This window comes from Filicampus tigris, chromosome 9, assembly GCF_054856515.1.
Source record: "Filicampus tigris isolate MCC_2025a chromosome 9, RoL_Ftig_1.0, whole genome shotgun sequence".
Lineage (NCBI taxonomy): Eukaryota > Metazoa > Chordata > Actinopteri > Syngnathiformes > Syngnathidae > Filicampus > Filicampus tigris.
The window spans coordinates 5,658,797-5,674,825 of NC_141225.1; the positions used below are offsets into that span (position 1 = coordinate 5,658,797).

At 40.2% G+C, this 16,029-nt stretch overlaps 1 protein-coding gene across 1 annotated transcript; it reads left to right on the plus strand.

The window, feature by feature from the left end:
* Positions 1 to 8,779: 8,779 nt before the first annotated feature.
* Positions 8,780 to 15,134, plus strand: slc16a1a (solute carrier family 16 member 1a). Its single transcript, XM_086041074.1, has 4 exons — positions 8,780 to 8,996; positions 11,666 to 11,809; positions 12,661 to 13,434; positions 14,823 to 15,134. Exons 1-4 carry the CDS (start codon positions 8,780 to 8,782, stop codon positions 15,044 to 15,046), a joined length of 1,359 nt encoding a protein of 452 aa, XP_085897200.1. The 3' UTR covers positions 15,047 to 15,134.
* The last annotated feature ends 895 nt before the right edge of the window (positions 15,135 to 16,029 follow it).

Genomic DNA, 16,029 nt, shown 5'->3' on the forward strand with positions numbered 1-16,029 from the left:
TACGATGATCTTTCAGAGAGATCAGAGATCGCAACAAAGGGAAACTGTTCAACTTATTCTGATTGTTGGTAATTGTATACCCCGATTTAGTAGCATTTGATTTCAATACCTCCTTTTACTCTTTGTGCCAAATACCATAAACAGCCCGTGTCAAGACTAAGTGCTGCATGTAAATAAAATGCCTTTCATCTGTCCATTACAGGCACATAAGATGTTTTTAAAAGTTGGACATATCCAGTCAGTAAATACTGTCAATCCAGTATGTTGCTGCATAGGAAAACAACTTAAGCATGATTACAATACTGCTATTTGGCGTTATGACAGGAAGCATTGTATAGCCGGATATGTGTCAGTACAAAGGGGGTGCTTAAAATGCTCCAAACTAGATGGGGAGCGCAATGTGTTTATAAACGTGAATATACGTATATATGCTTGTGTGTGTGCGCGTTGTAAATAAGACAAAAGATTAAAAAATAAAAAAATAAATCTCATTCAACTGACGTACTTATCAGGAAGCTTTCCAAGAGCTGTCGCTCCCGACGCTGTCTTGGCTCGCCTTTGTAGCGCCCACTGGTGTGTGTCGCTGTGCTCCCTTTGTGCGGCGTTCACAATCCCAGCGATAACATTGAAATGCGCTCGGCTCATGCACAAAGCAGGCCCCAAATTGCTTTGTCACTTCATGAACACCTTGATGCATGTCACCCTGGCAAAGACCTGCAAGATGGTTTTTTTTTTTCTGCGCCCCAGATAGAGGTTACATTGTGTAATTGCGTGTCTAAATAAGATGTGATCAAGACCTGAAAAAGTGTCAACTGTACAAGACAATCTATACTTACTTTAAGTTTTATGCTTCAAACAAATAAAAATGAAGTGGAAATAAAAATGCAACAGAAACCCTGTCTTGCAAGACACACGAAAGGATTTTATCCAGGGTGCCTCAAAAAAATGTATACACTCTTTGACTGGCCATTATAGAGTTCTTTTTATAATACTGTGCTCTACAAAAATGTATAACTACAATTAAATAAAATGCAAGGAATTAAACAGTTTGTCCATCACGATTAATTTATTGTGGCCCCTTGTGTTTGCAACTTCAGTGTAATACAGTCATGCAAACATAAACAAAGAAGAGATCCACAACTACGGTAAGTGACTCAGTAAACTGCAATAAAATTAGCAGTTTTTCTCCAAGGAAAAATATGTCTGTGGGTATTGTTATATTGTCAGTCTACTTGTGTTTCTCCGCCATTTGTGTTCAAATAGCCATTGGGATGGTAGTTGTTTCCATTGTCAAGTCATGTCATCTTCCAAACCGCTTATCCTATATAGGGTCGCGGGGAGTTGCTGGAGCCTATCCCAGCCGTCAATGGGCGAAGGCAGACTACACCCCGCACTGGTCGCCAGCCAGTCGCAGGGCACACATAGACACTGTCACTGAGCGGGAATCGATCCCACGCTGCCCGCACACAACTCAGGCGTGTGTACCACTACACTATCAGCGTCCATTGTCAAGTCCAAAAGAGCAAAGCTCTATCAAAAGAACAAAAGTGAAAATGTATTTATTTGTCGGTATTTTACCGTCAGGACTCGACATTTACATTTACGGGTTAGTGGAACTCTTTTATCCGAAATTAAATGCTGAAAACAGAAAATAAGTTCCTCTATCCGCACTCTTAAACTGATTTGGACCACACTTCTCTTCAAATGACAAACCCCCTTCAGAACGAAAGACCAAGTCAGAAATCTTGACTTTCAGCACTCATATCAAATCAATCCCTAAAACAGCCTTATACTAGCTGAAAAACATCCAGACTGAAGGCTTGCATTCTCCAAGCAGACCAGGAGAAACGTATCCATGCTTTTATCTACAGTAGACTTGATTATTGTAACTATCTGCTTACTGGGCTCTCTTGAAAGAGTATCTAACAGCTCATTCAAAATGTAGTAGCTCGGATTCTGAGCAAAAAAATCTGAACATATTACGCCAGTCCTAAAGTCTTTACACTGGTTCCCAATCAGCTGTAGAATGGCTTACGAAATTCTGCTACTGGTCTGTATAAATCACTGAATGTTATGGGTCCTGAATAAAGTTGTACATTAAAGCAGGGGTGTCTAAATCCAGTTCTCGAGGACCGCTATCCTTCATGATTTAGATGTCTCTCTCCTCCAACACCTGAAAACAATCCTGATCATTTGAATCAGGTGTTTTGGAGGAGGAAACCATCTAAAACATTCACAATAGTATTTGGACCCTCCTGCTTTAAAGAAACGCTAATTGAATATAAACCCAGTTGGGCCCTTAGATCTACAGACTTGGGCCAATAAGTGTGGTGAAGCTGCATTTAGCTGTTATGCTGCACACAAATGGAATAAGATGCCAACAGAAGTAAAGTCAAACCCGAGTGTAAATGCTTTTTAATCCAGGTTTAAAACTTTGCTTTTTTCCCCATACCTTTGATTAAGGTCTTCTAAACAAAAAACAATTACTATTTCTTGACTATAATTTGAAATGTTTTTAAAGTTTTCTATTAATGTGTTTAAATGGTGTCAACGTATGTTCTTTTAGTAATTTTTGTAAGCTACCGGTACTTGTTTTCTGTGCTTTGCCTTTCAATGTCGTTAACTGTTGATGTTAGATGTTGTGTCTTTGCTTGTGTGAAGCACATTGCGTTGAGTATGAAATACACTACATAAATAAAGCTACCTTGCCTTGCCTAACTAACCAAGCAATGGTGATTAAAACAACACCTTGCACTTTCGAGATAATGTGGAAATCAAAAAGACAACTCATTATAAAATCAAAAAAATGTTAACCTTCGTGCTAACGTTTGAAACATATTCCCATGCAAGTCTAATTTGGAAGCTGATATAAATGTAACTTCAATACTTTTGAAGTTCTGAATGACTTTTACCACAATTACCCAAACTCATTGATAAAACATACGCATCATAATAATAAGCCACTCATGAGGCTAAAGTCCTCTTAATTGCTTTCCTGCGTGAGTGGTGCTGTGTAGCTTGGTATCGCGTTGCCAGTATTGCTGCAAAAAGTCTTTCCTAAACACAGAAAAACACATGATTATTAGTGTGTGTGTGTGTGTGTTATTGGTTCATTGTGCTCTGTAAGGTGAAAGCTCTCCTGTCACTGCAGTCTCTTTAACAGAATGGATGCTTCCTTACTTTTAGCTAATTGAGTTTGGAAACATTGAGCGTATGACCCTTATAAGGACCTGGCTGCCTCTCAGTCCATCAAGACACGATTTACTCCACTTTCATTTGTAGCACACACACCTTTTCATGGGTAAAAGGTAATTGGCACCGACTTTTTGCCCCACAAGCGTGTCTTTCCGTTGTCCGGCACGCAATCACACTCAGTCACGTCAAAGTTGCGGAGGCGGTGCGGCGTTTATTGCTTTCCCGCTTACGCGGCGGGGTGTTGTTTTGCTAACCAACTCCAGTTAAGATCATGCCTTATGGGTGTAAAATGAAAAGCTGCATGCGGCACACTTTAGGGGCTCAGGCGCAGTAATGAACACTAGCACGTTGAAGGAGAACGTGTGCCACGACGCCTTACAGCTGATTATACTGTATAGGAGCCGTCTTTAGCTGAGATAATCAATTTTAATCCCACTGAAAATGCTATACAGTATAGCCTTTTTTCCCTCAAACACTGAGCTGGAAATACACCAAACCGCACGTAGCAGATGGGTGTTAATGAAAGCTCAGTTACAGCTTCTTAACACGAAAACTTAGCGAGAATGTGGAAAAGATTGTTTGTGGACATTGATGATAATAGTGATGGATCACGGGTCTTTATTATGCAGGTAGGGTCGGGTTGCACTACATATGGGTTTAAATTATGGCAGGGCAGATACAGTATTGAATGTTTGCAGCGTGGGTTGACACCTGGTTTTATTTTCTTTAAATAGGTGCAGAAGTCTCAGCTACAAACCCAAACAACTACGTAACTTGAAACTTAACTTAACTTAACTTTTAAAGCCAGTAAATATTTGTATAAAAAGCACTTCTAGGTTATACTGTAAGAAAAGTACGGCGATAACTGACTGTGCCTTGTGACATCGTCGCCTTACGCCATTCATTGCAGCCATTCTTGATCTCGAAACAAAGTATTGTATATCTGGACCTTTGTAAACAGCAGCGGCCCCCAACCACCAGGTTACAGATCGACTGGCAGATTTGGTACCAGGCCGCAGAGCCAGACTTAAAAGGCAAGTTAAAAAATAGCTCATCAGTGATCAGTGTCTAAATGAAGTTTTATTTTGAAAATAAGATGCATCCACCTGCTCTTCTGTAAGTCAAGCTCCTATATGCCACATGGTAGTAAAAAAGTGAGTCCACAAGCGAAAAAAAACTGTGGATAAAAGTCTTCTGAAAGGTGAAAAGGATAAATGATGAGACAGAAAAAGAGCCCACAACTTCCAAGAAAATGACAGCTGCATTTAAAAAAAAAACAATATCAGCTGTTGAATTGTTAATATGGGTTTATCACTCAAGGTGATTTTCCCGCACTAAACCCACTGTGTGAAATTTCTGACGACAAATTGATAAATGAGGTAATCAAGCCTTCAAACTGCCCCCCCCAAAAAAAACACTTAGTATCTTGCTTCCATTTCCAATATCTCACTATGTGGTTGCGGTCTAAATTTACACTTGGAAGAGAGTAAAAGATTCTGAGTAAATTTTACTCAAAGTGGTGGATTAATTGCACTCGAAACGATTAAAATCAACTTTTACTTGATGAGAACGTAAGCTACTTTACATGTAACCGACCTATGGAACAAGAAAGGTTGGGGACCACTACACTATATGGAATTTGTTCATCTATCCATTTTGTTTGGCTTACCCTGTTCAGGCTCTCGGGTAAGCTGGAGCCTATTCAGTAAGGCTATCGTGTACTGGTCGCCAGTCAAGCATAGACAACTTAATGCAAACAGTAAAACACACTACATCCTATAATACAAGACATGACATGTCTGAAATTCAAAGTCACAAGTGGAAAACGTTCCAACAAGTAGGCGTTCTGGGACGTGATGAGGCACATGAGGAAGCCTCTGTTCCGTCCTTTACAGAGTCTTAGAGTATGGCTAAAAGCAATTGCCGATGAAGAAAGCAGGGATTTGTTGCTGGTACAGGACCGAATAGCCCCATGCAAGTGCATGTCATTCTTGCCTCTGAGGGATTGAATCCATAGCCAGAGATGGAGGCTCAGTTTGTTTTATATAATCCCAGTTCCCTTCTGATTTAAAAATCAAACTGTCGTGTGGCATGAATATATATACATGAACTTATATTTATATGAGAGGTATGCAGAATAAGATAAGATCCAAACAGGAGGAATTCAATTGTTAGAGCAGTGCAGGGTAAAGCAGCACACAGCAGATTGTTTAAAAAAGAAAAATAACAATACATAAACAGAAGAAAAATACATATACACATAGAGGAAAACTGTCATATATAACATTTTTGGGGGTTGTTTTTTTCCTATAAGATAATGTGATGTTCTTTTACGCTGCAGTGTCAGATTAAAAAAATACAAATTTAGCCCATGGATAAGTCTATTGGTCGGTCAAGTGCCTCTTGGTGATATTTACCAAGTGTGTAGGTATGAGGTTAGTGCACTAAACATGTTTCAAAGGGTGTTTAAGTGTGTGATTTTAGAGCACCAAAAATGGGTTGGCAACACTGACCCTCCAAACAAAGAGAAGACATGCTTCATGAAGATAAGATTTCACATTCCCAAGCCTTGATACAGACTCACGGGGAAGGAAATGCCTGGCCAGAGCTGACCTAAGAAGTGTTAAAAATGACGACTATTAACAATATCTGTTGTTGGACGGTCACGACTTCTAATATTCAGAACCGGATAAATCAGCCAATAGAGGAAGTCGGTATGACAGAAAGCATCTTATCTCTGAGAGTGCAGACATGATTGGATATCCTCGTAGGTCAAACATGCCATAAGGCCCGGCCGTGAATGAGTGTGGCCTCGGCACATGACGGAGGGGTGGGGAAAGCATTGTAAGGCCATAGCACTAAGCCTCCCCCACCTAATAAGAGGTGACCTACCAAACTCCCTTGCACCAGACTGTCCAAGTTTCATCTTGGCACTGAATGGACTCCAAACTTTGAGGTTATCTAGGAAACAAAAAAAAAAAACGGATGACATTTGAGGCAGAGTTGCCGCCAGCGAGGTTTATTGCTGTCAGACTGGATGAAAATTGACAGATTACTTTTGGAGCGTCTGCGAAACATATGCGGTGTATTCCTTTCGCAACATAGTCAAGGAGTCTCCTCCATGATCTGCATTGACGTGTCCCGCTGAGCTTATCTGGCCCCGTTTTGAGAGCGCCTGCCAGCCGAGGTAAGATGCTTCCCACTTTTAACACTAGCCAGGCTATGCTTTCAAAATTCCTGATCTTGTACATGGCCTACAAGATTTAGCATTCATGAAACGTGTGTCACTTTGTCAGGCTTGTGGCGACACATACAAGTATTAGGTGAAGATCGAATTTCCCTATGCAAATATTTAATACTCATTTATTTTCAATGAGACAAAACCACTCGATTAGCATACACGAGTCGCAAGAGGCCCAAAGCTTGGCTGCCGGCAGAATGAATGAAATTGCTTGAAGCATTGCAAAGCTACATGTTCACCTAATGATTTTCCAGTGGCTTCAGTGGGAATTGTCACCAAGTTAGTGGCTGTACAAAACTAATCATAAATGAGAAATGAGAAATATCAGCCGCTATGGAGGATTTGTTGCAGTTGGGATGTTGTTTCAAGACTACTTTTAATGTTATCCCAATTCAACAGCTCTTATCTCAACATTAAACTTCAATTAAGTTAGCAGTGTCTGGAAAGCAAGTAGCAAGTAGTGTATACATTTGGCAGTAATGCGCACTCCCACTGAGTCTCTGCAGAGCCCCCCACCAGCTAGCTGCCTTGCGCTGCTATTTCTTTTTAGGCACAAAAGCCACCCACTGCTCTTTTTAGACCTTTAAAGTTTCAGGGGCATTAACGTCTCTGCCCGTTGCAGTCCATTTATTGACTTTAATTTCCACCAATTTGGTTTAGGACTTGGCAATCAATCCTTTTACATAAAATGTGGCTTTTTCGTTTCATTATCTCAGCGCTTTTGCCGCTTTATCTTGAGCCTTGTCTGTGTTTACCATGTTGTCCATTTATCATCTCCAGTCAGCCGCTGAATTTTTCATCCTTTAAACGCCAGGACAGAACAGCCAACCCACACCCTCCCACCCCCGCCCCCACCTCTCCCCCGTCACCCATGGACGTGTGGCGACTATTTCTAGACAGCGAATATTTTTCAAGTGGCCTTTCTTGCATTCATGCCAACCTTTGGTTTGCAAAGTCGGATACACAACAAGCATAAAGGGGGAATCCAGAATAAGTCACTCCATTCACCAAAGCTATCCCATGTTTATAGCTACACAGCTGGGACACAAGTCAATGATCAAGTCAATTGAAGACTCACAACGTATACAGTATTGTGGGAAAATCACTGTACAGTGATATGTACTGTCGTCTTGTTAAATAATAAAAATAACGTTGTGAAGGAATAAACGATTGTGCTTTGTCCAACCAATGCATCCATCCAAAAACGAATGGCTCAAGGAGGAAGTGATAACTATTTATGTATACCAGGCGACATCTAAAGTGTGTATGAATGCTATAAATAAGAACATGTCAGTTTCTCCCCCATTTGTTCACTAGTTCAATGCAGCAGGCACATTTACAGCTGCATAGCAGCAGCCAAAATCCCAGCTCAATAACAAAAGTTCTTTAACACATTAAATATTTACTCCTCACTACGCACAAGTGGCCTACCCAATACGTTTATAACAACAGTCTTTTATAAGAGTATTCGTCAACCAAATCAAGTACAAATCGGCTGAAGAAAAAGGTGCACTCCGCAGAGCTGGGGGCTACGGAACAGTGTGAATTCCTTGTGTTCATGCTCTGATCGATGCTCTCTCTGAGTGGCCTCCCCAGTGTAAACAACACAGTAAGTTGTTTGACTCTGCACATGGACTCTTATTCATCACGACTTAAGCGAGACTGTTGGAGATCAGCGGGTGGGAGCGCATGCAGAGCCAAGCTAGCTCCTAAATAGCATCCTCAATCTTGCACCCTGTTGTCCAGTTAGCAAAATGTTTAGGATGTGGTCGACTGGAAGGGCTCAAAGGCGTACTTTGGTCTTGGTGGCTATGGCTACAGAACTCATGTTGATTTTTTACCTGTAGATAGAGCAAGAGATTCAGTACTCAACCGCAGTTTTCTCTTCGTCACACTGAATGGAAGGTTGAGATGAAATAAGACAAAATTTGCCCGGCTCAAGTTTTGGGATGGATCCACAATGCTAATTGGCTAGTTTAATTTGGCGGTTTGGCTGCCTCTCCTATTGAAAATACAACAAATGCTTTTACTGTGTTGATGATTTGCACATGCAAGAGTACCCCCTCAAAGCAGGCTAATTTCAGTGAGGCTAGAAAAAGAAAGCTAAAAGTGTAATGGTAATTCTTGTTCTTCAGGGTATTAAGGGGTATTAATAAAAGCACATCAGATATCAGCTAAAGGATGGTGACACAAAATCCTATCGTGCTGAAAAATGACAAACGGTGAAATTGTACAATAGAATAGGAAATGGTAATTAATAAATGTGTGTTTTGTTCTTTTTTGCCTAGGTTCTCCTGTTTGCACCACATATAGAGAAACAGAAACCAAACCTTGCAAGTCAAGATGGCACCGGCCGTCGGTGGTCCAGTCGGCTACACCCCCCCGGAGGGCGGCTGGGGATGGATGGTGGTGATTGGGGCCTTCATCTCTATTGGCTTCTCTTACGCATTCCCCAAGTCCATCACTGTCTTCTTCAAGGAAATCGAAATGATCTTCAACGTTACCAGCAGCCAGGTCTCCTGGATCTCCTCCATCATGTTAGCGGTCACATACGGAGGAGGTAACTGCATACTCAATTACGGGATTTTACCAGTAGAATTTTTTCAATATTTCAAACAGACCATTTGCATCAATCTATAATGCTCTTTTAGTGTCCGCATCAGAATCAGTCATTATGAAAATAGAGCCGAAGAATGAAACTCTGAGGCACTATTTTAAGTGGTGAAACACTTCCAAAGGATTTTGTGTGACCAGTAAAATAATGATCTTATAATGTGTGTCCTTCATTTCATACTATGTTTTTTTTTTTAAATAAGATGTACGTGATTTTAAGATGTCCCACACACTGCTCTGCTAACTAAAGTGTGTGTAACAAGTGGTTAAATGATACTAAATTAAATAAATTTACACGGTTAAACAATAAAATGAATCATTTTGATCATACATATTAATGAATATTGAACATTTGCATTTGTCTTTCTTCAAATTGACACTGAAACAGTAGGTAAATTGCAGAATAAATATGTTTATGTTTTCAAATTTTCCTCACATTATGCATGTAGTTGGCTGTTGTAACTCTATAAAAACCTACCAGAAGTTCAAATAATGTACATTTATTGAACAGTACGCAGTCACCTTGCAAACTATGCATTTCTGACAGCATAATGACTTAATAGTGAAATGGGAATGTCTTAATGTGGTGATATTGACTAATTTAAAGAAAGCAGTCCTTATACTTTGTTTCAGTGTTGTATGCTGTTCACCATACATTCACACCATGCAAGGAAGGTAAGGGACTCCTGAACAGTTTGAGTGCCTTGGCCAAGGGTACTTCAACAACACTTCGGAACCACACTAGCATTTCTTCCAACAATTAGCTGTAATTCCCTTATTTAGTTCTGCAGCAAGATTATAACCCTCTGAAGTTCTGATGGACAGAAAGAACCACTGCTGTCTAAAATCGAGTTTGCAAAAACATCTTTAAAGACTCTCAAGAAACGCCGCTATGAAGACTCTAATTTGTCTTTGAGGTTTACAAAACATGACCATTGGGTGATTTTTTTTTGACTGAGAGATTGATTTGTACTCATCCGGAATGTGTTTCTTTAGAAGTGAGGCCACTCTGATGAGGTGAAAGAAAACACGCAAGCTTTTGTTTACGCAGCATGATATTCCTCACAGGGGGAATACACTTGCAGCTATCTGCTCCGGAATGAAAAAGAGTTGCACTTCTTTATTCCAATTTGAGATAAACTGCTAAAAAGGATGATACAGACCAATTTTTGCGTTGTCTGGAAAGTTTCTGGACCATATTTCCTCAGTGTGGCAAACTGATATGAAGCTGAAAACATTACCTTCCACAACATAACACCACAAACACAATTTCAAGTTTTTAAGTGTAGTGTATTAGGAAAGTGTGCAAACAAATTAAATCTAGTTGCACTATGAATGCATTTCATGCAATCATATTTCCGATGTGAATATGTGTAATCATATTTGCTTTCGGCTGGCTGAGCTCCGTATTGTTCGAGTGAATTCTGCTGTTCAAGTCAACAATAGCTCATTTCATGTCAAATTCAAGTGAAACTACACATCCATCTTAATCACTCATTCCTCATTACATCAGCAAGCAGGATGTTTATCATCAATGAATCAAAGCAGCTTATCGTACAGCGACACACTCCATCGAGAGGCCGACTGACACCATCAATTAATGCAAACGTTTCGATGTAAATACACACAGCTGACAGCAAGTGGCACATCGGAAATTGAAAGTTAGCAGGGAAGTGTGTCTGCCGTCACTGCGATGTTGATGCTTTGCCTGCTAAGCATTCACTGCACGTCAGCGGGATGAGTTCATTAAGCGACTGTTGCGCACCCCTGTACTCCTTCCATTTTTGATCCATTACCTTCATAATATTCCGCACCGGTTCGTCTTCAACCTTTTTATCCCAGGCAGCTCTCCCTGCGGGCCTGCCAGGAAAGAACTCATTGATAGCTCAGAGACGGCCTGCATTACAATTTAAAGACCCTTTGTCTCGCGTGGCATTGGCAAATGAGTTTGGAAACCTCTAAACAAAAACTGTCAGTTTCTATTTAGATGGACTGGGCAGTGTAGGAATTTGGCAAGACGGTGATCTTCATCGTGGGCCCTCCTAGACACTCAGGCCTGTTAGAACCCACATATGGACATTTGAATTGATAGGAAAGCCGAATGAAATCTTCTCACGGATCATATTTTGAGACGTGTGCAGAACCACAAATGCTTGTGGTTTAGTTACACCTTTAATCACAACCTGGTATGAAGAACCTTGTGGTAAAGATTTGCTGATATTGTAATGCTACACACTGCGTCCTCAACTTCAATCCACACTTTCACACAATAAAACAGCCGCGCCTGAACTTCCAATCATCTTTCAAATGCGTTTAAAGTCAATTTAAGGCGATTCCACAAACAAATTACATCTGTCAATGTATATGCATCGCCAAGCCAAATAAATGATTATTTCATTACAGCTCTCACAGTTTTTCTGACAGATCCTATTATTAATGGAATGAAAACACATCTACTGCAGTGCACCACTGACACAAATGATGCACAAGTTGTTGTGAGTTTGCTGGCCCTCAGATGTGGTGCTGTGGCTCTCTTGTGGGCAAAAATAGAATTGCATTCACATCCAACCCAACCCAATACAGTCATCGTGTGTGTGGTTGTTTATTTATTCTCAGGTCCTATCAGCAGCATCCTGGTGAATAAATATGGCAGTCGTCCTGTTATGATGCTGGGAGGATGTCTTTCGGGATTGGGCCTGGTAGCTGCCTCTTTCTGCAACTCTGTCCAAGCTCTGTATTTTTGCATTGGTGTGGTGGGAGGTACTGTACTTACGTTCTATTTTTTAATCACCATCATGCGCACTTCTGCCATCTAGTGTTCTGAAACTATAATAGGTTGTCCAAATGCTGTATAGGAGACTTTGGGCGTTTTTCCCACAATTTAAAATTAGGTTAGCGTGTCTTTACATGTCTCCGACTATGATCAAGAACAATAGCACTTTATTGTGTAGCAGCTGGAATCAGAACCAGTTTGAGGGCGTGGCCCAGTCTCATGTAAGGGAGCAACTCACCGCATATACTGCGGCAGCAACACAGGAAGCCTTCGTTACAGAAATAACAGGTAGCAGAGCCAAGGGTGTAACTATGGGGTAAGTGGCTTGTACTTGTGGAAGTAGAGCCCATATTTTGTAAAAATTCAACTGCCTGTAAACCCAAAAAATCATTTTCACTCGAGGAGGCAGGGCTCACTCGCAATACCTCATACACATATTCAGAAAATGACAAATTTTCCCCATTCTAGCTTTTCAGATTTGTGGAGAAACACTGAACAGATATTAGGTACATTCTAATATTTACCTAATATTAGGTATTAGGTGAATATTGGATAGTCCACCCACTAATCGGGAACGTGAGCTGGGATTAGACCGTCGTGAGACAGTTTAGTTTTACCCTACTGATGATGTTTGTCAAGTATATTGTGACAACATACTTTCACATTTCAGAATGGCTCACTCACACTTTAGAAAAAAGATTAGAGACTGCAAAACAAAAATTCACATTTCATGATTGGGCAGGCCTGACAGTGATCCAGCTTTTTGTATACACCATGATAAAGTACATTTTCCATCATATGTGCCATGTAAATAATAATAATTGTGACTATGTTTTAGGATTGGGATTGTCCTTCAACCTAAACCCCGCCCTCACTATGATTGGGAAATACTTCTACAAGAAGCGGCCCATTGCCAACGGCATTGCCATGGCTGGTAGTCCAGTCTTCCTTTCCACTCTGGCACCTCTTAACACATGGTTCTATGACCGCTTTGGCTGGAGAGGAAGCTTCCTCATCCTGGGCGGCCTGTTGCTCAACTGCTGCGTTGCCGGTTCCCTCATGCGACCCATCGGACCAAAGCCCAAGCCGGTGGAGAAGACTACGGAGCGGAGAACCTGTTCGCAAATCATGAACAGCTTCCTCGACCTGTCGTTGTTCAAGCACCGTGGCTTCTTGCTTTACATTTCGGGCAATATCGTCATGTTCTTTGGCCTTTTTGCACCGTTAGTGTTCCTGAGCAATTTTGCGAAGAGCAAAGACATCCCGAAAGAGAAAGCCGCTTTCCTGCTGTCTGTCCTGGCGTTTGTTGACATGGTCGCCAGGCCCTCGATGGGCCTTGTGGCCAACACCAAATGGGTTCGGCCCAGGATCCAGTACTTCTTTGCCGCCTCTGTGCTGTACAATGGCGTGTGTCACATCTTCGCCCCTTTGTCAGTCGACTACAAAGGCTTTGTGATTTACTCCATGTTCTTTGGCTTTGCTTTCGGCTGGCTGAGCTCCGTATTGTTCGAGACCCTGATGGACCTGGTGGGAGCACAACGCTTTTCCAGTGCCGTTGGCCTGGTCACTATCATTGAATGTGGCCCTGTGTTGCTGGGGCCGCCTTTGCTAGGTAACCGACTCAGTTGCAAACATTACAGTGGAACCTCTACAGTCAAACGCTATCTGTTCTGTTGTTCTTATTTCAAAACATTTTACCACTAGGAAATAATGTAAAGTGTATTAATTTGTTCCCGGTTTAAACTGTCACCATCATTAATACTATTAACAGTAGTGGCACTGGTTTAAGAACCTAATGTTCTTCACTCTCATACAAGTGAAAAAAAGAAACTAAGCAGGTGAATATCCGCAAAATAGAGAGTAGAGTGGACCCTGCATAATCAACATTTGGTGCCCGCGAATTTACCTATTCATGGACTTTATTTATTTTTGTGTTTGTCTGGTTTTTATTTTGTTTTTCCCATTTCACCCTATTTCTTGTGGAAAAAGCAGATTGGAGTTTTAGCAGGGTCTTTTGAAAAACGTTTTGGTTTTGTGGTTGTCTTTGTTTTCCAATGCATCTTAATGGCCGTCAATTATACACTTTTTCCAAAGACATTGTAAGCATATTTAACCCGCCCAAAACAAATGCCACGTACTAGAAAGAGAGAAAAAAAAGCAGAAAATACTGACCATGTCGTGGCTGTGTGAATGCATGTGCCTTTGGCATGCGACATCAGTAAGTCTGCGTGCCAGCATCTGGGTGAGCGTTGTGCCTAATAGTAGCTTCTGAGCGAGAATGCTTATTGTATTGATTAGTTTTACTGTTTTAGGTGTTAAATGAACAGTTAAAACGTGCATCATGAATCGAGCTCTCCTTTCCTACATAAAAGGGGCATTACAGTAAGTCAATATACTGAAAAATATTTTAAAAAACAAGTGCTTTAAAAAATGCGAGACAGCGGGGACACCAAAGAACAACTGCGATATAGCATGGCAACCCTGTAAAAGTAAAAATGCTCATCCTTAGTAAATAACCCAAATTTAAGTCAATGCATCATGGTAGTAAGGCAATAACCTACAATAATGCAGTAGTAACGTAATAATTTCAGTAAATATTTGTATGAAAAATGCTTCTACAGGTAAAAAGTACACTGCTGTGCAAACTACTTAAATGCACACTAATCTTACTCTTGAAACCTTGTATGTTGGAACCGTTGTGAAACCTAGGCCCCCTGTATTAAAAATGTGTTGTTGTTTTTTTTGGCAACCTTACTTTAGTCATGTTAATTCTAGTCATTCATTGAATTTGTGCAATGTAACTGATATTACCTGTTGAGCTAAACTGAAAGGCTCTGTTCTATGTAATTTGCATTTACGTTTCTATGGTTATCATCACACCTTTGGGTGTACTCTAAATCATTCCGACTTTAGCGCCGTTTGACTGTGGAGGGTTCATGCTATAACTGTGCTGTGGACTGCTGTAATTAAATCACAACCTTATTGTTTTCCTCCTCACAGGGAAGTTCAAAGACATCTATCATGACTACAAGTACACGTACCAGGGCTGCGGGATCCTTCTCATCGTCTCCAGTTTCTTCCTCTTCATGGGCATGGGACTCAACTATCGGCTGCTGAGGAAAGAGAAGAAAGAGGAGGAGCGCATGGCCAGGGTGGGAGGTCATAAATCCTACAGAGACAATGCAGCCAAGGTGGTGGAGGCGAGGAACACTGACACTGTCTAAGTGTTTTGGCCTCATTTGAAGTCACTTAGTGTGTTTCAAGTCGTAGATATAAACCTGAAAACAACTTTCTGGATAGTATACACTTTTATTATGACCACAAAAAAATATATGTATATTGTACCATCACATGCACTTAATTGGTAAATATTTATATGCTACTATTGGTATATACTAATCATTTTGAAATGGGGACTATTATTGTGTCTGGTTGCAATAAACACTTTTTACTTAGGTTTACAGTAGTACCTTATGCCTGCATGACATTACACAGTATGTTATTTTCTCCTTCTCTAAATGTATGTAGTCATGCAGAGTGTACAGCACAGGGGTTTAATTCCTGGAGGACTGTATGTACTGTAAATTCTCTATAAAAGTGTATAACTATTCTACTTATATCATTTCGTTTAGCACATGCTACTTCACTATTTTTTTCTTTCCAGAAAATGTTTTGAAATTAGGGCATAGAGAGAGACCTCATTGCATTGCTTGCGCCTTCTTCTACAGGGAAACATTGTAATGACTGACTGACTGAGTTGCTTTACAAGTCATGTATTTTATTCACAATTACAGAGGAACTTCGGAACTTCCCAACTGTTTATTTTTTCTTTACACAAATAAATAGAAAAGCACTATGTTTGTCTAAATATAAATGTATTAATGTCTTGCTTCATAATGACTGGTAGAAGGCTTGGAAACATTGCAATTCACCCAGAAATTCTACATTAATGCTGTGAATAGTTGTGGATTTGTTATTAGTCTTATAATAACAGTCCCTGCATTTCAACATGCCACCTGACTGGCATCATAGCTTTTCTTATATATATATATATATATATATATATATATATATATATATATATATATATATATATATATATATATATATATATATATATATATATGCAATTTGAAATATAACGTTTAATTATATATAATAATTGGTTAGTTAATTAATTAATTACAATTAAAATTATACAGTTTAG

Coding starts and splice junctions, on each gene's coding strand:
- slc16a1a (XM_086041074.1), top strand. CDS start 8,780: ATGGCACCGGCCGTCGGTGGTCCAGTCGGCTACACCCCCCCGGAGGGC. Junction 8,997..11,665: donor AGCGGTCACATACGGAGGAG/GTAACTGCATAC, acceptor ATTTATTCTCAG/GTCCTATCAGCAGCATCCTG. Junction 11,810..12,660: donor TTGCATTGGTGTGGTGGGAG/GTACTGTACTTA, acceptor ACTATGTTTTAG/GATTGGGATTGTCCTTCAAC.